Source organism: Phyllostomus discolor, chromosome 3, assembly GCF_004126475.2.
Source record: "Phyllostomus discolor isolate MPI-MPIP mPhyDis1 chromosome 3, mPhyDis1.pri.v3, whole genome shotgun sequence".
Lineage (NCBI taxonomy): Eukaryota > Metazoa > Chordata > Mammalia > Chiroptera > Phyllostomidae > Phyllostomus > Phyllostomus discolor.
In genome coordinates this window covers 207,865,586-207,888,813 of record NC_040905.2, presented here as the reverse complement: position 1 = coordinate 207,888,813, position 23,228 = coordinate 207,865,586, and the positions used below count along the sequence as shown (strand labels likewise).

Sequence of the window (23,228 nt, the reverse complement as noted above, 5' to 3'; positions counted from 1 at the left end):
GGCTACAGGGCTGCTGCTGTAACCCAGGTAAACAGTCTCCAGGGCCGGAACTGAAAAAAAAAAAGAGCATCAAGAAGAGAAAAGAGTGACTGAGTTTGAAAACAACTTTAGATGCGAGAGCTGCCCAGCTGGCAATGGGGGTGACCACAGATGGCTCCGGGAGGTGGCGTGGGTGACTCTGGCAGGGCTGTTCCGGAGCAGAGCTGTTCCAGAGATGCAGCAGTCAGAAGGGGAGCCGTCTGGGGCCTGGGGGAAGACGGTCCATTCAGCTCGGGCTATGCTGACGTCAAGGGGGAACCTCCAGGTTGCTGCTGGAGCTGGGTCACTGTGGGCCAGTGAAGGAGGTCAGCACAGTTAGAGGCATGGGCTGCTCCCAGCCGCCGGGAGGATGCAGAAGCGGGAGACAGAGGTGAGGGTGGGTGGGGCTTGGGGAAGCTCAGAGTTTTAGGGGTGAGCCAGTTTGGGGCAAAATAGGCCGAGCAGGGGGAGAGGCAGGATAGACGTGGCTGGGGTGTGTACACGCGGGAGGTGGGGGTCAGGCTACACCATCAGCTGCGCGAGGACAGGGATGTCACTGTGAGTCCCCAGAGCCTGGCTCCGAGACTGTACACAGAAGGTGCTCACCCGTGTCGCATGGCTAGGTGGACAGACAAAAGGGGAGATGATGCGTCACTCACCTCACCGTCGTCCCTCGTTTCACAGGGGCTGGTGGGGTGCTCTTCTGTCTCCCCGGGAAGGTCTCCCATCCCTCCGCCCATGGTCCTGCCTTCCTCTGTAGCAGATGCCTCTCTAGGACCCAAACCCAGACCAGCTCCGCATCTTCTGTGATCACACACTCCCCCTCCCACCTGGGCCAGAGCAACCAGGGGCAGGAGGGGTCACCTGACCCGGGCCAGCCAATCCGAGTCTGCCCTGGTTCTCTTGCCTCTGGAAATTCTGAACCGAGAATGCATGAATTTGGGTGGCTGTGTGAACACGTGCATGTGTGTGCCATGTATGCTGGTGTGCAGAGCACATGAGAGCGAGGGCCAGAGCGTGAAAGAAGGAGCAGCAAGCAGACACCCAGGTAGTGGCAGACCAGGCAGTGTGGGCAAGACAGGGGAAACAGGGGCTGCTGGCTCTGGCCTCCCTGGGGCTCCGCTGGGTCCCGCTTTGGGCTCCGAGCATCCTCTGGGTCTACCTACTCACCCTGCCTCAGCCTTGGCTGTTGTGTACAGACCTTGGTTTTCTTCCTGCCTGAAGGCCAGTGTGTGGGGTGCCTCTTCTGGGGCTCCCTGCATCCATGCGTCTGCCTGCCTTCCCGAGCAGTGCCCGAGGCCCCCTGCAAACAAGACCCTGGGCCCTGGGTGTCGGAGGCCACACTCGCACTTGCTTAGTGCCCCAGCACGTGCTCTGGATGGCCACGCAGAGCCCAGGCCCCGGAGAGAGGCCGCGGCTCCTTGGGCTCTGCTCCTGCTAAATGCCCCGTGAGCGTCCTCGCGCCATCTGCCCAAGGAAGGCACGGTCCCCGCTCCGACAGGTGCTGGGTCACAAGTGGAAGGAAGGCCACGTGGGCGGTAAGTGGCAGAGCCAGACTTCTTTGGGGGTTTCTCATGGAATTAAATCTCGGGGGGCTTTTCTTCTTGGAGGTGCCCGAGGCTGGGGCCTGGGTGGGGGGCGCTGACACTCTGTGGGGACTCTGGTGGTCCCAGTGAGCTGAGACCGCGTGAGCTGAGGGTCACCCCGGCCTTGCGGGCGTGTGGCAGAAGCAGGGCTGGAGGCAGTGGCAGCTCCGCTCCAAAATGCAGAGGCCACCTGTGGAGGCGCGGCGCTTTGATGGTGAAACCCGAACTGGCGGGTTTCGCCCTCACGGGAGCCCCTGCGTGTCCCGGGGCCCTGCAGCCCCTCCCTGGCGTTTGGGGCGGTGTCTCTCGAGCAGGTGAGCAGTTGGGGCAGGACGGCAACCACGGAGCTGCGTCCTCCCGGCGGCCGGACCCCTTGGACCCGCCCAGACACAGCTCCGGGGCAGGCGCAGATGAAAGAGCCGCATTCCTCGCCGGTGACCCGCTGAAATGCACGGGCTTCACAGGCTTTTACAGCAACTGGGGTGTTTCTCCTTGGGGAGCATTCCTGAGGGCTGGTGCCGGAGAAGGGCAGGGCTCGGCCGGCCCCTCCGCCTCCCGCCGGCTTGTGACCAGGCCGGCTACGCTCAGCGGGGCGCAGCGGCCCGCCAGCGCTCTCGGGAGAGGCAGGGCAGGCGGGTGGTGGCCATCTGCTCCCTAGGCCCTTGGCTGGCCTGGCCAGTGTCTGGGACAAGCTGGAGGCCTGAGGGACACTATCTCGGGTGGCTTCAGAGACAGCAGCAAGGCGGGGAAAGGTTAAAACAAACATTTATTTAACAAATTATATTAAGAAGACAATCACACAGTGAAACTTCCCTTTGCCAAGTACAAGAGTCACCTCAAATAAATACTCGCAGGAAGGACGCTGTTCCCACGGCCAGTGCACAGTGGCTGTCGGGGGCCCCACAGCAGCGTGCGCCCCTTGCTGGGGGAATGGACCCCGTCTGGCGGTGGTGACAGCGGCAGCTGCCGCAGGGCCACGCCCACAACACGTGACGGGAGCTGGGCTGACCCAGGGGCACCCTGCGGTGCAGGGGCTGGGGGCGCAGGCACGTGACTGCTTTGCCGAGGGCTCCCCCTGCCTTCGTCCTCGGGGCCCCGGTTCTCAGAGGAGCTGCAGGCCGGGCTGCCCCACAAACGCCCGATGATGGGGCAGCCGGCAGCCCTCGTCTGGGTGGAGTGAGCGGGCGGGCGGGCAGGCAGGGGGGTGGGCAGGTGGGCTCCGCCCCGTGCTCAGCGCCCGCCCACGTCACGGCGCTCCGGGCGACAGCAGCGTGAGCGGTGGCGGCCGGGACGTCCACTCCTGGGCCAGAGACTGAAAGGCCGTCGTGAGGCATGTGCTTATGTCGGGATGGCTGGCACCGTGGGACTCTGGTCTGAAACTGCCCCTGCCGCTCACCAGCCTTGTGCCCTGGACAAGCGTCAGCTTCCCCATCTGTGACGAGGCGCAAACCACATCCACTTCTGGGCGGGTTTGGTTTTGGGGGAATGACAGGAGAAAAATGTGCTTAATGTGCCACGGAGTGTGGGCAGAGAGTGTGCTGGTTCTTCCTGTCCTGCCCCCGCCTTTCTGAAGGACACCGGGTGGTGGGACAGCAGTCCCCTTCCAACCTCGGGCTTCTCACCACCACCCGCGTGTCACCAGCCAGGTGGGCAGACAGGCTGCAGCCCTCCCGGTGGGGGTCGGGGTGGGAGTAGGCTCGGGCAGCCTGGGGGCTAACGTGCTGTTTCTTCCTACCACCCAGGCGCTCTGCTCTCCAGGTGGAGGGGTTGCAGCTGGGATCAGTTCTTGGATGCGGGGCGGGGGAAGGCCTTGCCGTAAACTTGCCAGTGAGCCCGGAGCAGAGTGCTCGCTCCTCGTCACCGCGGTGCCACCTCCAAGGCCTTTGGGGGCGATTCTGAACTCTGAGAGGGAGGGGAAAGCAAGGGGGCGCTGTGCTCTGCTTGGGGTATTCTGGGGGGACAGAGGGCGCTGGGGGGCTGAGGGCAAGGCCGCTCACTGCCCTTCGCTGTTCCACAAAAACCCTCCCTTCCCTCCCCACCTGGCCGAACGGTCTGCAAGGGGCCCTCCCAGAGTGAAACAGGCCGTGTGGTGTGCAGGGTGAGCCAGAGCCCCAGCCCCCTGCTGCCCCCTCACAAGGCAGAGAGACAGGGTTAGCAGCAGCTGAACATGCACCACGCAGCCAGCCTGCTGACACCACGCTGCTGGCCTGTCTCAGGCCGCCGAGCATCACGGCGTTCACGGCCAACGCTATTACCTAGACTTCGTCTGTGAGGCCAGGGCGGTCTCCCGGCTCGCCCGAGTCCCCCGGGGGGCGTGAGTGGGGAGCTGTGGACCCCCTCCTCCTCTCACTGACGACCGCCCTCCCCGCCGGGCCCCACGTTGTCGGGTTTGAAGTTTCTCAGGCCCAGCAGAGCTGCTGCAGGGCCTGGCTGTCGGTCAGGGGAGGAGGGCTGCGGCGCTACCAGTCAGACGCGAGCTCACAACCGGGCGTGAGCGACGATGGAGGGACAGAGCGCCGGATCCAGCGAGCTGGACAGACGGATCAGGGCTCCCCCCGCCCCCGCCCCACCCGCTGGGCAGTACCTCTGGCTGTTGGGCTTCCAGTCACACAGGTCGCTTGGTTTTGAACCAGCCACGCATCCAAAAAGCAGCAGCGGACACGTGTTCTGGGCCTCCCCAGAAACAGCTAGCTTATTTCAGTGGGTACCTCTGAGACCAGTCGGCGCTCCTGGCTAAGCACCAGCCCCAAAGGTCCTCAGGGGACTGCTGTCTCCGTCCCAGTGTCTCCTGGGCCCTGGTAGGTTCCACGAATGGTCTTTTCCGGCCACCTCGCTGCGTGGGAGGCACGGGGAGGCCAGTCTCACCAGGGACGCCCTCAGGTTCCGGGGAAGGGGAGGTGAGGCCCCCACTTCCCTAACATACGGCAATCAGGAAGTATCAACATGCACACCAGGGGGTGACCAGGGGCGAGCGTAGAGGGGCCTGCGGGGGGCGGGGCTGACAGGTATGTGAGGTATTTTTGCCCTGCCCTGCCACTCAGCTGGGGGCCACCCCCCAGACTGTTGGCTGCTCCCGCTGTGTCCCAGCCACCCAGCTAACCGCGTGCCATCCCGGGGGCTGCAGGCGGGAGGGGCCTGTCCCTGGCTGTGGCTCTCCTGTGCCACCTTCCTGGTGGGGGAACCTCACTGCTCTCCACGGCACCCCCCCATGGCAAACCTGTGCACAGCTCCGACCATCTGGTGACCCCCGGAGATGGGAGACGCCAACAGCCACGGGGGAAGGGCCCGAGCCCCCACACATGGCAGCAACCCCTGTTCTCATGGCAAACGTGCGGGGAGTTGAGCTTGGCAGCTGGCACTGTGTCCAGTGGCCGGGAGTGGCAGAAATGTCGGTGCTGGCCCCGGTCGGTGACTGGGATGGGACGAGCTTGTCAGAACCACTACCTCGAGGCGCACAGGCCGTCAGGACACGGCCTGGCCCCAAGAAGCCAGGTGAGCACCTGCCGCGGTCCTTCCGGGCCGGGCGCTGGCTCACAGCACCGGGCAGAGCCGTTGGCACTGCTGATGGCACGTGGGTGCTGCAGAGACGAGCCCTTTGTGGGGAAGCGGGTGTGAAGTGGGTGAGCCCGGCGTCCTGGGCAGCAAGCGCCGGGCACTCGGCCTTACTGCCCAGAGAGCAAGTCCCGCCTGTGCTGGCAGCTGGGTCCTGCCGCCCCCTGACCCCAGGACGTCCAGTGTGTGAGTCCGGTCACAGGTCCGAGCACAGGACATCCACAGCGGGGCAGGGGCCGGGCATGGGTCCACTCGGGCCGCCGGCTTCCTCCTCCTGTGTTCATCCCCTAGGGCTGGCGTGAAACGCTGTGGGCACCCGATGCCGTTGGCACGAGGGGCTTGTTCCACGGCAGCCCGGGTCCGGGTGATCAGGGCTCCTGGAGGGTCTTGTGCAAAGCTGCCCCCCACTCAGGGTCTTCCAGGAGGACGGCGGTGGCTTAGTGGCAGGTGACGGGAGTGAGGGGAGCTGGTGGCGTCGCCGGGCATCCCGAGCAGCTGTCCAGGCCCTCGGGCGACTCCCGTGCGGGTGGGGTTGTTTCGAGGGCGGCGGCTCATCACAGACATGTTAGGAGCTGCTGGTCACTATAGCACACGGGTTAGTCGAGGTTAGGAACCACAGCCCCGGGAAGACGGGCTGTCACTTCAGGCCAGCCGATGACCGGGGATGGAGGCGCTCGGCTGCCCGCCGTCTCCCAGACGAGCCCCGCGGGGCGCTGCGGAGGGCGGGCAGGAGGGAGCGGGCGAGGGCGGGGCGCTCAGTAGTCTGGGCCGGCGCGTCTCCTCCCCGCAGGTGCAGGCGGCGTCCGGCCCTCAGGACTGGGGCGCCTGCTGGCAGCGCGTGGGGCTGGGCGGGAGCCGGGCGGCGGCGCTCTGCTCCGTGCGGAAGCTGTACTCGTACTGCGGGGGCGGGGCAGAGAAGCACAGTCAGTGCGGGGGACGCGGGGTGGGGGGGGGGCCTGCATCGAGGCCCCGCCTGTGCACGCAGACCGCGCGCGTGAACTGTGCGAGTGCATGAGTGCGCGTGTGCAGACGCAGCCCTGTGGCTGCAGGTGCCCGGCTGGTCTGTGACGACCGGGACCTTCCACAGTCCCCGCCCCTCTCTCCACAGGGTGAGACCTCAGCACCGTCGGCGCCCGAAACCACGATGTACGAAGCCACGATGCCGGCGGCAAGCACGTGTGGGCTGCACGCCCAGCACCCTCCTGCCTCCCACGACCCTGCAGACGGTCCTCGTCCTACTGGGGGAGGAGTCCCACACTGGGGAGGGGCAGATCTGGGACTCCATCCCGGATGGACCCGACCGAAGGCTGGCCACGGCCACCAGGCTCAGGACCCTGGCCTGCCGCTCCGCTCAAATGACCCTGAGCACGCCGGTGACACTCACTCTGGGGGGCACTCCCGCCCACGCTTCCCTCGCTGGGGCCCGCGGCCACTCCCCGCAGGGTGTGCGGATGCCCTCACCAACCGGGGACGACCCGAGGCTCCTGGAGGGTGGCGCCCCACGTCCCCCCCCCTCGAGCTGCCTGCCCTGAAGGAGAGCTCAGCCCCCACACTTCACGCCGGGGGGGTTCACCTGCCAGACCCTGGGGCACGCGCAGAGGCAGGTTCTGAGTGTGACGGCAGCTCAGAGGAGAGGTGGTGCCTCTAGGGTGGGGACCGGGGACCTGAGGGTCACCTCGAAGGCCAGGAGGGATCTCGCCATCTCCATGCCGAGCAGGGCACCCCAGGCAGAAGGGGGCGCGGGTAAGGCGTGCCGGCCGGCAGAGACGGGCCTGCGGGGGTGGGGGCGGGCTGAGGGGAAGAGCCTGGAACAGGACGCTGACGCAGCCACGTGGTCTCACGGGTTTCGGGAATGAGGAGCCTAGATCAGATCACTGGCTGTCAAACATTTGAAATATCTGGAATCTTTTGAGCAGTTAGAATTGTCATAAAAAGGGCCCCCCTACTTATATCAGCCAAGCGGAGCTGCCAGGTTGGACGTGGCCACCACCCGAAGCCGCCTCCTCCGGGACACGGTGGCCGTGGGGGGAGGGGGTGGGGGCCAGTAGCAAGACTCTCGGAGCCACAGCAGCAGGGGGGCATCCACTGCAGGGGGGGGCTCCAAATGCCCCGCCCCTCCTCCTGCGGCATGCTGGCAAAGCCTGCCCGGCGCCCCCTCCACCGTGGGCTGCCTTCCGCCAGGAGGCACTTTTGGGGGCCACGCGGAGCAAGGGGAATGGCTGAAAGTTGAGGGTTTCAGGTTTAATTGTGTCCCTAACCCCTGCCTGACAGCCCCACGGGAGCAACTCGGGACAGACAGACAGACAGACACAGATCTGAGCTGGGGATGGGTGAGGCCTGGGTGGACCCTGTCCCCAAGTGAACAGCGGAGGGAGCAGCCTCCAGTGGCCCCTGGAGCCACAGGCCCCAGTGACGCTGAAGACGGGGCTGTGGTCCCCACAGACGGCCTCTGTCGCCAGACGGGGTGGGGGAGGAGGAGCTGCTGCTGCAGGCAAACCCCAGTGACCCCACCTGAGGAGAGGCGGGGTCACGTCGACAGGCGCTGGCATGGACATGTACGAGGGGGACCGTGCACACTGCTGGTGGGGCCGTGCACGGGTGCAGCCGCTGGGACAGGCAGCGTGGACCCCATACACTACCCACGCTGGACCTGCCCCACGATCCAGCAGACCCACTGCTGAGTTCTCACCCAGAGGCAAGGAGGGGGGGGCTGGAAGGGACTCGAGCCCCCCTGGGCTCATGGTGGCCCAGAGAGGGACCACCGGCCACCCCCAGCAGGTGAACGGATAGAGAAAGAGCGGGGTCTATGCAGGGGGAGTATTGTTCAGCCATAAGACGAACAGAATCCTGCCATCTGTGACAGCATGATGCTAAGTGAAATAAGTCAGACAGAGAAAAGCATCATATGATCTCAGTTACATGTGGAATCTAAAAAAAAGACACAGAAAGCCCCCAACAAGCTCACAGAAACAGAAGAGGGTGGTGGTCGCTTGAGGCAGAGGGCAGGGCTGGGTGGGTCCCTGGGCCATGAGGGTCAAGGCCCAAACTCCCAGTTACAGTAAGTCCCAGGGCAGCAACACAGAGCTCACTGTGGGTAGTAACACCGTCCTGCACGTCTGAGAGTCACTAAGAGTAAATCTGAGAATTTCTCATCACAAGAAAAAACTGTAACTGTAGTGACAGATGTTAACCAGACTGGTCATTTTGTGATGCATACAAATACTGACTATACTGTACCTCTGAAATGAAAATAATGTCCATTACACCTCAGTTAAAAAATGGGGTCACAATGAGGTTCGGCAGGGCGAGGGCCCATCGACCCCTGACCCCAGGCAAACACTTGCTGCACATCTGTTGGCCACTGGGCAGAATCACAGCAGCACCCAGCCGGTCACTCTTCTGCTCTCTGGTGACCAGGGCCCAGGGATCTCAGCTCCCAGGGCTGGCAAACCAGTGTGGCTCTGGAGGCAGCGGACTTGCAGCAAAGCCTGGGACAATACCGCCACCTCGTGGCTGCTTGGGTGCATCACAGCAGGAAGCAGTCCCTCATCAGCTCCTTCAGCACCCACTCCATCCACCCAGCGCTGGGGCCAGAGGAGAGCCGCGAGAGGTGGCAAGGGAGAGACCTGGGCACGACCCATTAACCCAACAAGCAACCCAGGAGGGAGAGAAGGCTGGGTGGGAGAACATGAGAGTGTTCCTGCCGGTGGCTGGGGGTGGTCCCCAAGCAGCATGTGGGGTGGGGGGAGCCACTCAGCTGGGAGACATGGAACCAGAGATACAGGCACGGTAATTGGAAGCACCTGGGGCCAGGGCAGCCGGCCTTACAGGTGTGGCGATGTTTCAAGAAACGCATGTGAGGCATCAGGGCTGGCACCTGGGATGAGCACCCAGCGACTGAGGGGGGCCGGGAGGGGCCTGGGGGCTCCCCTCCGGCTGCTCTGAGACCAGCCTGGGAGACCCTGCCTGGGCAGCAGAGAGGCGAGGCGCCTCTCAAAGGAGGGAGCAACCCACGCCAGGTGCCCAGACCCCCCCAGGCCGTGGCCCCTCCCCTCTGGGAGGCTTCGGGGGACCCACCGAGCAGCCTCTGTGCCGGACTCTGGGGCAGTGGGGCCAACGTGGGCAGTCGGGCTGCCTTGAGTGGCTGGGGACTGGTCGGCACAGAGAGCCCGTGAAAGGAGCTGGAGGTGGCAGCTCCCAGCTGTCCGCACCCAGGGGCCTGGGCCCTCCTCAGCCCTGGGTGCCGGCAGGAGTGGCCCCAGTGAAGGGTGCTGCAGCTTTCTCGATGGCAGGGTGGGTGGTGGTGGTGGGGGGGAGGGACAGGACATTTCCCAGCCCGGGGAACGCAAGTGCTGACCAGGCCGTAGTGGGGAGTCCTGAGGCCAGTCTTTGTGGCAGAGCAGGGACAGAGTCACTAGGAAGGGGGGCTCAGGCAGGCCTCCAAGGACAAACGGCTGAACTCCCATCTCTCTAGGTCTGGGGCCGGGGGTGGGGGGGTGGGGGGCAGGGAGAGGAGCACACACCGCCTTTCCCTGACTCACGGCCCAAGCACACGGCCGCCCCCTCCAGAGCTCCAGGGACCTGGGCACGGAGCACAGCCTGCTGTCCCCGCCCCCACCCCTGCCCTTGAGATTTTCCCCTTTTTAGGTTGCACTGGCTGGAGAAAAGGGTGGCGCCCCCCCCCTTGTTTTCACTAACTCCCCAAATGAAATTTCAACATATGTCCCCTGACATAATCCCCCTTAGGCTGCGGATAACTCTTCCCACAGACGCCGTCCCCGGCCGGGGACTGCTGGCCCCCAAGTGTTTGCCCAAGAGACTAGGGCCGCTTCTGGAAGCCCTTTCACTCCCCTGGGCAAACAGCGAGTACCTTTGAAGGCGGATTTGGGCCCAGATCTGTTTACGCAAGACATTAGCCTCCCGCATAAGGAAAACCTGCGCCCGCGTACAAACAGCAAATCCTTTTTGAATTAAAAAAATTTTCAATTAAAAAGAATCTGGGTTCGCAGAGCCCAGCCCCCTGAGCGGCGCCGGGCTTTGGCGCCCTCTGGTGGGCACAGGCCGCCATCACAGCAGCATGGGAAGCCGGCGCGGAGGCCTTCCTGGGAAAGAGACATCACTGTCAGGGGCTCCATCTGGGGCTCTTTCCCCGGGGCCTGGGGCCTGGAGGTGGGTGCTCCGGCCTCGAGACCTGCAACTGACACACCCAATCGCCCAAGCCACGGAGCACAGGTCCCAACTTCCAAAAGCCTTTTCTCACTGCAAGGCCCGAGCCCTCGCAGTGGGAGGTGCTGACAGCAGCTTCCAGCTGCACCTCGGAGGCCGAGTCCTTTACTGCCCAGCCTCACTGGCAAAGAGGAGGCAGCCAATCCCCCCCACAGCCTGCCACCGGGCCCACGCACACAGGTGTCGTGAGGTCCACCTAAGACAAGTCACATGAAGCACCTGGGAGTGAAAACACCAGCCTTCCTGAGCATCAGACCCAAGGGTTTTAACCAAAGCCGGGGTGCCTGGGCCCTGCCCGGGGTGGGGCAGGCGTCAGCGCTCGCCTTGAAACGTTTACCAGACACAACAGAAAAAGGCCAGCGGAGGCCCCCTCCCCTCACTGGGCCCAGTGGCGACCACACCAGTCAGAGAGCTCCCTGTAAGAAAGATGGCAAGGGGTTGTTTTCAGACTTGGGAGCTGAGGCCCGGGGAGGCCTACAGGGGCGGCGGGGAACGGCGCAGCTCCGGCCCAGCAACTGGAGCCGGCACGCACCTGCATCCACTTCTTCATGCGGGCGCACGTGGGGTAGAACAGACCAGGTGAGGGCGCTTCGGTGAGTGACAGAGGGCCCTGGAAGGCCGTGGCCAGGTGAGGACAGGTGCGGAGAAGTGAAGGGGCAAGACTCAGGTCAAGGAGAGGAGTCTGATTCAGGGCTCGACCCCACTGAAGGGGGGGCTCCAGCAGGCTGGGAGGGTCCCTGCACAGTCAGAGGGAGGGGCGAGGCCCTGCGCAGGGGCCTGCCTCCCCCACAGCCCGCCCCGCCCACACCTGCCTTGGCCCCAGAGCCTGGACCATGACTCCAGCTGGTCTGGTCCCCCCGGCCCCTGCGGGTCAGCCCCTCTGGGCATTTCAGATATGGGCAGCTCCCTCGCCTCGCTCTGGGCAGTGTCCTGCCAGCTGTCTTCAGAAGCCTGGCTGCTGGGACTCACCCCCCCCGGGGCAGGGGAGAGGCAGGCGGCGCGGGAGAAGCCGGCTCGGCAGGGCCCGGGCCCCACAGCGCAGCCTCCCCTGGGCTGCCAGCTCGCTTCCCGGTGGGAGTCCTGTGCGTACTGGGCTGTGGCTCCACAGAGACACCTGACAAACTGGGGAAGGGCGATGCACCGGGGCCAGGACACACTTGGGGGAGGAGCCAGAGTTCCCCAGAGCTGGGGAGAACGCCCGCCTTCAACTTCACTTGGTGAGAAGGGGCCTGGCACTCGGGCTCTCGGACTGTTACAGTCTGGTTATGACCAGGTTATGACGTGGTTATGACCCAGCCAGTGGTCACTAACAAGGTGACGGGGTGGCAGGAGCTGCCGGGTCCTGAGTGAGGGGGCCAGGGCCAACTCCTCACACCCCGTGAAGCTGGTAGTGTGCTTCCCACGCAGGTGAGTCAACCAGGGCTCAGAGCGACGTGATGGGGGCCAGCAGTGCTCCGGACACAGCTGGGAGGAGCCCCTCTCACCACCACAGTGGGCAAGGATGCTCTGGCCAGTGCCACAGCCACCCACACGGGGGCGCTCACAGCCCCTGCAGACCCTTCTGTTTCTGAGCTGGCCCTCCCCTCGGGGTTCACGAGCTCTGATCTCAGAGCAGCAAACCCGGAGTCAGGAGCCCAGGCCTCCGCTGCGTCCCACCGCTGAGTCGCCCTAAGGGAGGGGTGGGACCAGGGCCCCTCTGAGGCCCACCTGCTCCAGGAGCAGGACCCACACCTTTCAGGGCCCAGCGCCGACCCCGGCAGTGGCTGCTGCTCCAACGCCCCGCCACCTGCCGGCACAGCCCTGCCTCCTCCTACTCCGTCCAGGGCATCCAGGTCACCCCCTGCATCCTCCCCAGTCACCCCCTTCCCTGCCCCAAGCCTGGGACTCCCCAGAGGGACAGTGACACCTGCTGCTCTCTCTCGGGGCACCCTCAGCTCACAAAACACTTCCACCTGGCATCCGGAGGGAGCATCGGGGAGCGGGGAAGTGACTCCCACGTCCCCACCCTATGGCGGAGGCCCAGCCCCTCTTCCCCCTGGAGCAAGGTGGGAATGACCTCGGCAGAAACCTTGTCCCGGGCGTTGTCTCTGAGCTCTCCCCGCCCAGCACTCTTCCTCAGTGCGCCAGGGCCAGGCCCGCCTCTGGGCTTCTCTGGTGTTTCTCCCGTGTCGTTCCCTCTTGGACACGCTCCCTCCCTCCAGCGGCCGAGCCCTGCCTGTCCCTCCAGGCCCATCTACAGGGGCCTCTGTTCTGGGAAGTGGCCTCCCCTGCCCCAGAGCACCTCCCACAGTCACCTGAGGTACGGTGTCAGGAAAGGGTCGGCCATTCCTGCCGCCCCGCAGCCTGGTGGAGGTCGTGGCCCAGAAGAGATGGATGGATGGATGGATGGATGGACAAATGAATGAGGAGAGAATGGGCGAGCGAAGGTAAGGGTCAAGTCAATGTGAGGGGGAGCAGGCAGGGAGGTAGGGAGTCAGCAAGTGGGCAGGCGGGCGGCCACTCTCGATTCCAGTCCCTGTGGAGGCGGCAGTGAGTGGGTGCAGCCCCGGGCTCCCAGAACCCCCACAGTATTGGCAGCACGGCGGGGTGCCGGCCCCCACCCTGTGCCACTTAAGTCGTGCAGGCGGCGCTGGGCCCAGGGCTCGTCCACATCACCCCCGTGAATGGTGACCTTGTGGGTCCAGGTATGCTTTGTGTTTGTAGCCCTACACACAGACCACGTACAAGCGGGAGGTTCGTACTTTGTTGCATGTGTGGTGTTGAAACACAGTTACAAACACTGAAAAGTTTAGAGGCTCTGGATAGAAACATAGGGGCTGTGGCAATTCCGGACCTTCCTTCCTGCACAGCAACTCCAGGCCTGTGTAAGGTTAAACAGAGCTGCTTCCTGTGCAGAGGCACGAGCTCTCTGCTTTGCCACAGTCCTCACCACTCCCTATAACCTGCCTGACCAGGCAGGGTGTCAGCTGCCACTTCACCGCTGTGATTGTATTTTTTATCACTGAGCACGTGGAGCGATGGAGACAAAGGAAGCGAGAAAGTGAAACATGTCATGTGCCCGTAACCCCTGCAAGTAGGAAAATGGAAGACTGGTGAGGCCAGCTCTTTCAGGAAAACAGGGAAGGCACATTTGTCAGGCAACTGAAGACAGCTGAGTGATTAACTAGGACACAAAAGGCATCTGGCTGCCCTGGCCCCTCGCCCTGGGCGGGGCTGGTAGGCCCAGCAGGCGCCTGGGGTGTAGCCTGCCTGCTCTGTGTGAGGATCTGGCGGGACTGGGGACCCGCCTGCTCTGGTTCCTAAATAAACACCATTTCTGTGTCCACCAACAGCCGCGCAGCTCACCCTCCACTGAGACAGCACTTCGGAATCTACCTATCACCTAAAAAAACAGATATTTGTATTTTTCCTCTCCTAGGTTGTCTTTGTGGCAAATATTTAACATAATACTGCTTCCTGGCACTGATTTCCGGGTGGAAGAGGAGGCGCTGAGGGGCCTTGCCAGGAAGGCGCCTGCCCCACCTTCCTCTCATCTGCAGCCTCATCTTTTACCTGTGTGTCAGGTCTCCTGAGTTCAATTTGGGCGGGGTCGGGGGGGGGCGATGACCTTAAGACCTGGGAGATGAAAGCCCCGAAACCACAAGAATACAAACATCCTCTTGGGAAAGACTTGCATAAGACCAGACATTCATCTCGACTTCAGTTTTGCACGAGCAGACACACAACTCCGATGGCGTCCAGGCAGGCGGTCCTGTCCGCCCGATAACGTCATCCCGGCCTCAGCCCCACCCCCGTTCCCTCATTTATGTGATGAATGCCCCCGACTGCCGTGGGAGCAGCCTGGGTGGGGGCTGCTGCTCCGTGGACACTGCTGTTGACAGAAACAAAAAGGAAGGTGGGGGGGGGTGGGGAGTCTTAGACTCTTGAAATTAGGAAGACTATTAATATAACCTACCATATTAATGTGCCCACAGAGAAAAAAATATGATCATCTCAACAGGTGGTGAAAATACACTTATCAAAAGCCACTATTCCTTTCTGATAAAAACATTTAGGAAAATAAGAATAAATGGCTAATCCCTTAATGTGATAAAAAAAAAAAGGCATCCATATACGTGGTAAGTCAAAATGTACCATTACGGATTAATGTTGAAATTAGACACTTCCATGAAAAGCACGAGCTGGACCTGGAGGCCTGGTGACCCGAACGTGCCGGCCAGGCGAAGGCACCGGAATGAGGGACAGGCACTCGGATGGAGGAGGCCGGGGCTGGGGCCGGGCTTTGCAGGTGACCTGTCTGCCTGCGGCACCGAAGAAAAGCTACTGGAAAACCGTCAGAAACAGGGAGTCAGTGAGAGAGCTGACTCCAGAAACAGCGCAAAAGCCAACGGCTTCTTGCTACTTAAATGACAGAAAGTATCATCGAAGGAAAGGTCCCACTTACAAGAGCCACAAAAACATCCAACGCCGAGAAATAACCTAAAAGAAATGCGCAGGATCTCCGCAGAGAACGCCACCCTACTCTGCGGAGCGACGCCAGCAAAGAGCCGAGCAGACTCCTCACCCGAAATGCCAGTGCGCCCCCTGCTGTCTACATGCTGCTCCGCACAGTTACAACAAACACCGCAAGTGGGGTTCTGGGAACCCCTTCACTCTAAAACGGTTCTAGCTGGAAGTTTAGCTGGAAGAATAGTCATGTGAATATAACTAGGAAAATTTGGGGGGGAAAGAATGAACGCTATCATGTGTTAAGGCTTATTATAAAGCTGTAAGGTTCAAAACAGTGTGGCAACATAAAAAGACGAGTCAAGAAAAACGCGCATTAACCTACTCACACGTGGAACTACACAGCCCTGCGCCACCGAACGACCGCAACGGCTCCGAGACCCCTGTCGCGAGGCGCCCTTGCTGAGCGAACTGAGTCAACCTGGGCACACTGAGGCTGCGCAGTCTAGCCCACTGCGCTCAGGCCACACACCTGCGCAGCGCGTCACTGTGCGAAACAACGCGAGATTAAATCAAGCACAGGAGAAAATGATGCAATCAAGACACTCGGTAAACGTCAGAGGTATGGAGGCTGCTGCTGCGATATCACGGCTACTGTTTTACAGAGAGCGGTCTTTTGTAAGAAAGAAAGAATACACTTTAAAATAAAAAAAATCAAATGTAAATACGTAAACTAGTAATATAGTTGTTATTGAGTTCTATGTATTCTATGTAATTATATCTGCTATATTTGTGTACTGCTGGCAGTGCGGTGTGTTTGCACCAGCATCACTGTAAACATGTGGGCAGCACGTTGCGCAATGACGTCAGAGCAGCTATGACGTCACTACGTGATAGGGATTTCCCAGTCCCACTACAATCTATGGGAGCCCTGTGGTCTATATAGTCCACTGTTGCCTCGAACGTTGTTATGTGGTGTGTGACTATTTGATAAAGGTAGTATGTAAAGTTTACTGAAGAAAGTAATTAATGTTAAGAAAACTGTCCTTCATTTTAGGATAAACCAAATATGGTTCCAGTTCTCACCTTCTAATAAATTTCACGTGGATTAAGTAGTTGAAAAGCACTGAATACTTTTAATACATTAAAATACAAAAGGGCAGGAGAAAATAAAAGTGAATATTTTTATAATCTTCTAAGTATGATCCGAAGCCAAACATAAACAAAACTGCCCACGAAAATATTTAATGAAACCCATCATTAACAAGGCGAAAAGACACCGGTGTGTGTGTGTGTGTGTGAACACAGAAGGAAGAGACGGTTGTGATAGAGTATAAAGAACTCTTTAAAAGTGAGTGAAAAAGGCCAAAGAAGCCAAGAGAAAAAATTAGGCAAAGGGTACAAACAGAAGACATTTGCAAACGAAATACAAACAGCCAATCAACACTTGAAAATATGTTCACCTTTAAATCCCGGGGAAGCTTAACCAACGGGAGGACGTGGGAAACAGGCTCCCTCTCCTGCTGGAGGTGGGGTGTTCTGTGGGCACACCTTTCTTTAAAAAAAGGCAAACTGGTAACATATGCTTTTCTAAAGAGAGGCCCAGGGGAGCAAAGACACATATAACAAGGAAATATATTGCAGCCGTGTAATAGCGAATAATTGGAACAACTCAAAAGCCAATCAATAGCGGATTGCTTGAATAAATCCTGGCGCGATCATCAAAGGGAACGAGGTGCAGCCGCTGACGGGAACGAGGCAGATCTGCGCGCAGTGACGCGGAAGGGCGTGCGCGATACGCTGTTTAACTATGAAAGCAAGGCATGCACACAGTACGTGCACGGTGAGCCTGTGTGCTGTTCCGACGTGTGTCCCCCCCCCCCCCCCCCGCAGGAGGGGACTGTGGGGAACGTCACGTGTCTGAAATGTCTTCATTTTTATCAACACGCACACCTTTGAACCCGGGGAAAACACTAAATACTGAAAATTGATTTTGATTGGCAGGGTAGCTGCTTAAGATGATAAGCTGCCCAAGAGATCCACCAGAATGTATGGGCAGAGAGCTAATCTTGCCTGGGCAGCAAAGCAGCGGCCCCTAAACTGTGGGCGGGCTCCTGGAGGGGTGGTCCCCAAGCTACTGCCACGTTTCACAGGAAGGCTAACACGTCTGTCGTGCCTCCAGAAAGGCTGCCCATTAAACAAATCCATTAGGTTTCTTTGTTGTGGGCTGGAATGGTCTCCACTCAGTGTGATGGCTCTGCAGAATCTGGTGGCAGCTCTGGGGTCTTTGAGCAAAGACATAAAAATGGGGAGCAGAATAGGTTAACTATTCACTTAACTAATTTTTACTTAGTAAAATAAAGTAGCTAGATTCCCCCCTCCAAAATACCAGCTTCCTTATTGAAATATCAATAGAGAAAAAAGATTCTGGGTGGTGAAAATGTTACATCTCCCAGGTAGAGAGAAGGCAGCTGGCTTCTTGTTGCAGTTTAAGACCTGACCACTAGATGGTGCAAAGGGACCACACATTTCACAACATCTCCCTGCACAAAATTCTTTCCCCTTAACGAGCACAATGAAAGCTTTCCAAAAGTCGAGAGAATGAACAATTGTGCTGGGATATGAGCATTTTGCTTTTATAAAATTGGGACTCTGCCATTTCATTACTGATAGGAAAATCTTCTGTCTCGCTTTCTTCCCCCCACATGCAGGTCCCAAATCCACTCTTAAACCTCACGGGGCCCGCAGAAACCCAGGGAAAATGAACGTCCAAAAGTTGAATTCAAAAATTCTTTTTACTTCGAGCTGCCAAATGCATTTCCATTAATTTCACCTCAATGTCGTGACGTAAATGCTGGTGGAATCGGCCCCAAGCTAAATAAGCAATAAGCCCCATTTTTCAACACACAAACACATAAAGATGTCAGCTCAAACTGTTTACTAATTAACACTTAAAAAGACACAAATTAGATATGCGTGGCTAAGAGCAATTATAATCAAGACGAATTTCTCTAGTCATTTGGGAACTGAAAAAAATGCCTAATTGCTGGAACCAATGTTTTAAAAACTGAAATCATGCCAGTTAGCAAATATGTTCATTTAAAGAACATTCCACGTGACTACGCTCTGGAGGATTGACTACAAACACGAGAACAAGGAAAATATTTAGGTATAAAATTAAAATTTTAAGCTCCCTTAGATTTATAACTTCTTCATTAAATACGTCTGCAAACAGCAGCCCATAAAAACCTGTAGCAATTAAGTGGTTAAATGAACTGCCTCCCTTGTCAATTTTAAAGGAGTGATTAATATTAGATCGTCCTTTCACTAATTAGACTCTCCCTTGTCTTTCGGCTTTAGCATCGAGTGAAATGGAGGCTGTCTGCTCCAGCAGGAAGCCGGGTAGGCTAACGACGCTTCCCTCACTGGGTCTGAGCGTGGCACCCCGTGAAGGGAGGTGAGCTCCGTGGTTTTCCGTGGCGGTGGGCGGCAAGTGGGGACATGGCTGTGCGCGGAGCTGGAGGGCACGCCGGGTGCCCGTCCATCACGGGGATTGCTGGCTCCTATTTTTCAAAGGCTTGCAGGTCGTCATGCACGCAGCATGAAATCTACTACCATCAAGGCCACTGTCTCCTGGCCATCAGTCCTTGAGACGCGGGACAGATTGGTCTGTGAGCGAGGCAGGGTGGGGCAGTGGGCGGGGAGGAGCACACACCAGCGGGAAAGGTACCTGAGACTCGGGAATTGTTGCAGAGGCTACCGCCGCTCTGCAGGGCCAGCTGGGCGCTCCCACCGCAGCGGCGGCGGCGGCGGCGGCGACGATGGGGAATCCATCAGATGGAGAAATGGGGCGACTGCTTACAAGGGAAATAAAGAGCGGCAGAGACAGAGAATATTTATATGCCCATCTCCGCACTCGGAGAGAAGATGCTTCATCACAGGGGTCGGCTGCAAAACCACCCTTTCCCGACTCCCGACTAGAGAGAACCTTTTGTTCCGGAGGCGGCGGCGAGGACAATAAGGCCCTCACCGGGTCCCGGCCCCGCGTCGGCCCAGCTGCTGCCCAGCTCCACGGGGAGGGGCCCGGGAACCTCCCCAGGGCTGCCACAGATGCCCTGGGCCAGCCCCCTGGTTGCCCCCGGGGGGAACGAGGGGAAATGAACAAAATCTCACTTTCTCAAGCCTGGGACTAATTTACTCCCCGGCAAAGCCCCGGCTACGAGCCGCGGAGGGACACGGCCGGGCGGAACCAGGCCTGCTACAGCCGTCCAGGGCCAGGGGCGGTCAGGTTTTAATTTATTAATCATGGCTTCATTCGTTTTCAACAACCCACCCACACTGCCTGCGCGTATTTCTGTGCTGCGAGAGGTTTCGCCTTTTGATAGTATTTTTCCTTCGAAATCTGCTCGATAGCATGTACACTGATTTTAATCATGACCCTAAAACATAACCTTTTTGGGTGTCTTTCATGAAACTCACCCAAGTGCTGCCTTGGCCACGACCCCTGGGGAAATCCTAAACCAGGAACCAGGGCTGGGACCTGGGGGCGGGGTCATCAGGCCCATAGGTCAGCCTGAGGTGGACACTAGGGGACCTGCCCCAGAGTCTGACCCCGTGGCAGATCTGGCATGCTGGCCTAGGCATCCGCGCTCAAACACTGGCCTCCCTGCTGCCCCGCTGCCCCCGGAGTCCACCAACATCTCTGCAAACACCTGGGGTCCGAGAGCCCACGGAGCAGGTAGCTCTGGGCCTCGCTGCTGGAGAGCCCCATCCCAGCGTCACCCTCTTCCTGGAGCTCACCAGGCCTCTGGGGGGCTGAGGTGCCCTGCCCGCCCACAGTCGGGGTGACACCGCACCTCCTTCCACCTGGTGCTCAACGGCAGGCAGTTCTTGGGCTGGCAGGCTGGGGTCCACACTACGGTGGGGGACACCTGGGGACACTGCTGGAGGGTTCCTCTTTGGTCCCTAACCACCAAGCTCAAGGCTGACAGGCTAATGGGGCTCGTTCATGGAGTGACCTGCCCCAGGGCCCAATGGTGGTGACAGGCACAGGCGTGAACTCAGAAACCTCCCGGGCAGTGCAGGTGAGCAAAGTTCAAGTGGGCAGGAAAGCATGCCCACCACGGTCTGGATGTGAGCACCACGCTGCCCTGGGGGGCAGGCCCTTCCATGTCCCTCCGCACTGGGGCCGCCGGCCCAGGTTTCCCTATGAACAGGCAGTGGGAGGCTTGGCGTAACGGTGTAAAATGTGGCAAAATACTAGTTTCCACTCAGGTCGGGGCATCCAGCCTGCAGCCCAGGAGGGCTGTGAATGCAGCCCAACACAAAGTCGCAAATTTACTCAAAACATTGAGGGGTTTTTTTGTGATGACATGTCACAATGTATTTAATGTGTGGCCCGAGACAACTCTTCTTCTTCCAGCGTGGCACAGAGATGCCAAAACGTTGGACACCCTGGTTTACCGGGTGAAGAAAGCTGCCCAGCAGCGCTCTTCTGCCCCGGGCCCACCCCTGCCCCACTGGGGGCCGCCAGACCTGTTGGGAATAAAAAGGAGAACCCCCTCCTCCGTCTCCAGCTCCCCCTGAAAGTCTGGGTTCAAAGGCTCAAGGGGCGAATTCAGGTTCATTTATGGAGAAAACCCTCTGACTTTGCAGAAGACAGAGCCGCCCGCCAACGCATGTGGGTATCAACACACTGATCACCATTACGTGCACGCGGATGGCCGGTGTCAGCGACGTGCAAACCCCCTCATTAGATGCCCGACTCCACAGCGCTCTGGACTGCGGGATATGTGTGATGGTTTCACACCCTATTTAGCATTTCTGGCCTTTCCCCATCTCCCCGCATTTTAAACACCACTTTAACTTCCTTCCACAGAGAATACAGACGTGTGGTTCCCGCCCACCGCCAAAAACAAGAAATAAAGCTGGGCTCGGCCAACCAGGGTGCCACTGCTCAGCCACCGGCTCAGAGCAGTGTGCCACGTGGCCTGGGCTGGACTCACACAGGTTCACACCCCCTCCCCCGCACTGTGGACGGGGAGAACAGTGATGGCCGTGACTGTGACTGTGACTGTGACAACAGCAGCAGCGAACTGAACAGCAGCCAGGCAGGCACTGTCCTAAGCCATTCACAAGACCCAGTCAAACCCCATACATGCCACAGGGTGAGCATTTTTGTTACTATTCCAATTTCGAAGAAGAGGAAACTAAGGCCCGGAAGGGTTGCACGGAAGAGCTTGGACTCACGCCCAGGCCAGAGCGCGTCTGCCCCACAGGCCCTGCGCAGAGCGTCCGACCTCAGACAGGACAGTCCGGCCGCACGCCGCTTTGGGCCGGACTCCCGCCCTTAGAGCAGGGACAGGGCTGGGCCGGCAGTGGTTTCTGCCACCGCACAGGCCCTGCCCTGGGCCCTGCTACCTCACTCCATCCTGGACTCAGAGTCACCTCATCCTGTGACTCGAAGGCCAGGGTCCGAACACAGGTCCACCAGCCCCCCACACCCCACTGTCCCCACCAGCCCCTCAAAAATTTATGGAGCCACAGACTTCAATTCCTAACCGACAGGATTTGGAATTTGACATGCTAGGTCTCAAACTCGGCCTGGGCTGAGCCTCCACTTCTGCCCCACGGGATGGGGAGGAGCAGCGCCCACTGGGTCAGCCTGGGGTGACCGCCATGGCCCAGTGGGCCTCGGAGGACGCTGGACAGAGAAGGCAGCACTCAGACAGGGGCCCCGTCTCCAGCACATGCCTACTCACTACACCCAGCCCCCGGCGAGGGGCACCCGTGTGCCAGCGCCTTTGACATAATATTCCTCTGTATTCGTGAAGACCCGGGAGATGGGTTCCACCGAGATTCGGGCTCTGCACAGGGAGGGGGCGTGACGTGCCCCCATCAGCGTGGAGCGGGGTTAGACTTCTGTATGAACCTGACCATGCTCAACAGGCCACAGGCTGTGTGCCCCTGCTCCACCGCCTGCAGCCGGAGCAGGACGCACCCCCGAGTGCCTCGGGGAGCGGGGCCCCACGCACGGGCAGGCCGAGAGGGGCGAACGAGGAATCCTGTGCGTGTCTCTCTGACGCGCTAGCCAGCCGCCTTTTTCCCTCAGTTCACTCCGCCCCCCGGAAAATCTACAGATGACAGTCAAGTCGGTTTTTACGATTTACTGAAAGTCAAAGACAAAGGGGACTTTTTTGTCTTATTTTTGTTGTGACAGGTTATGAAATGTGTTGTCCCACATGGACTCGGTTTTCCCTGATTTCAGCCATCTTTCAATAACGGGGCCTGCTGCTGCGGGCGGGGCGCACAGGGGAAAACCCACAGGGGAGGCCGGGGTGTGGGAATGGCTCCACCGCCTCCGTCGTCTCTGAGACAAATGCCCCTCTCGGAGGCGTGCTAGCTGCCACACGTACAAGACAGTGTGTGCACACAGGCTGTCCCAGGGAAGTGGGGGGTGGGGGGGGGCACACAGCGCGTCTGACCTCTGGTCCGACTCCTGTATCTCCGCCCTTTCTTCCGAGCTGTCACATGCACCCGTCTTGGGTTTCTTTATTAGGAAAGCATCCAGACTGTTTCAACCCACGCTGCCAGATGGGGTGTGGCTTATCACACACGGCGGGGTGCACCCCGACCCTGCACACCACGTAGGGGCTGGGACACGCCTCCAAACCCCTACTGGTGGCGCGTCCTACAACGGAAGGTGGTGGAAAAGTGGACTCCATGCCCATCCCCCAACTCCACCTTCTTTGAGCTGAGACATTTTTAAACATAAAGCACAGGGGATTGTTCTGTCTGTCCCTTGAAACCTTCTGACTTAGAGAGGACCAGGAGATGCTGGTCATCTTTGACTTGAAGTCACAACCACATTAAATGTGTTTCTTTTTCCAAGCAATAAATGTGAGTGAAACAGAATCGCTTTTCTCAGAGTGGTGCCCCACGCCCGGGTCCTTCCTGCCCCTGGGATGGGCCCCCGACGAGAGGAGAGACCCAGGGGTGAGTGAGGGATGGATGGCTCGGGCCCCTCCCCCACTCTGGGTGGCCGCTTACCTCCTTCTCAATCTCCGCCAGGGATTTGATGGTGATTCCCAGCAGGTCGAAGGGCTGCATCTGCAAACACAGACCGAGTCCCCCCGTCAAAGGGCTGCAAAACGCTCCCTCACACTGACGCTGGCCGCACAACCGTGTGAAGCCCACACCCCTGTGTGACCTCGTGTTTTCTCCACGCCCTCCCCACGGTGTGGCCCGTGGGTGGTGAGTGCGGGCCAACGGCCCGGGAACATACGTCCAGAAAACCTACCCATGGGGTCCGTCCCTTCCAGGAGAGACCCCTGATTAGTCATCGGTTTTCAGCACCCAGGAGGGTCACGGCCGTCCTGAAAGGCAGTGACTGTCACCAGT

The 23,228-nt window shown here is 59.6% G+C and overlaps 2 protein-coding genes across 5 annotated transcripts in view; one reads left to right on the top strand and one right to left on the bottom strand.

Moving 5' to 3' along the window:
• Positions 1 to 21,533, top strand: part of LOC118499814 — a 42,677-nt gene extending 21,144 nt beyond the window's left edge. Inside the window, exons 2-3 of the mRNA XM_036022241.1 lie at positions 18,189 to 18,285; positions 20,707 to 21,533. Of these exons, the coding sequence (XP_035878134.1) occupies positions 18,189 to 18,285; positions 20,707 to 21,181 (572 nt within the window). The 3' untranslated portion in view covers positions 21,182 to 21,533. The remainder of the gene's footprint in view (positions 1 to 18,188; positions 18,286 to 20,706) is intronic.
• The window catches only part of MVB12B (multivesicular body subunit 12B), a 169,157-nt gene continuing 150,559 nt past the window's right edge, over positions 4,631 to 23,228 (bottom strand). For all 4 annotated transcript variants that reach the window (XM_036022238.1, XM_028532633.2, XM_036022240.1 and 1 more), the window contains exons 9-10: positions 22,878 to 22,937; positions 4,631 to 6,053 (exon numbers count right to left, since the gene is read on the bottom strand). In XM_036022238.1, the coding sequence (XP_035878131.1) occupies positions 5,967 to 6,053; positions 22,878 to 22,937 (147 nt within the window). In that variant the 3' untranslated portion in view covers positions 4,631 to 5,966. The remainder of the gene's footprint in view (positions 6,054 to 22,877; positions 22,938 to 23,228) is intronic.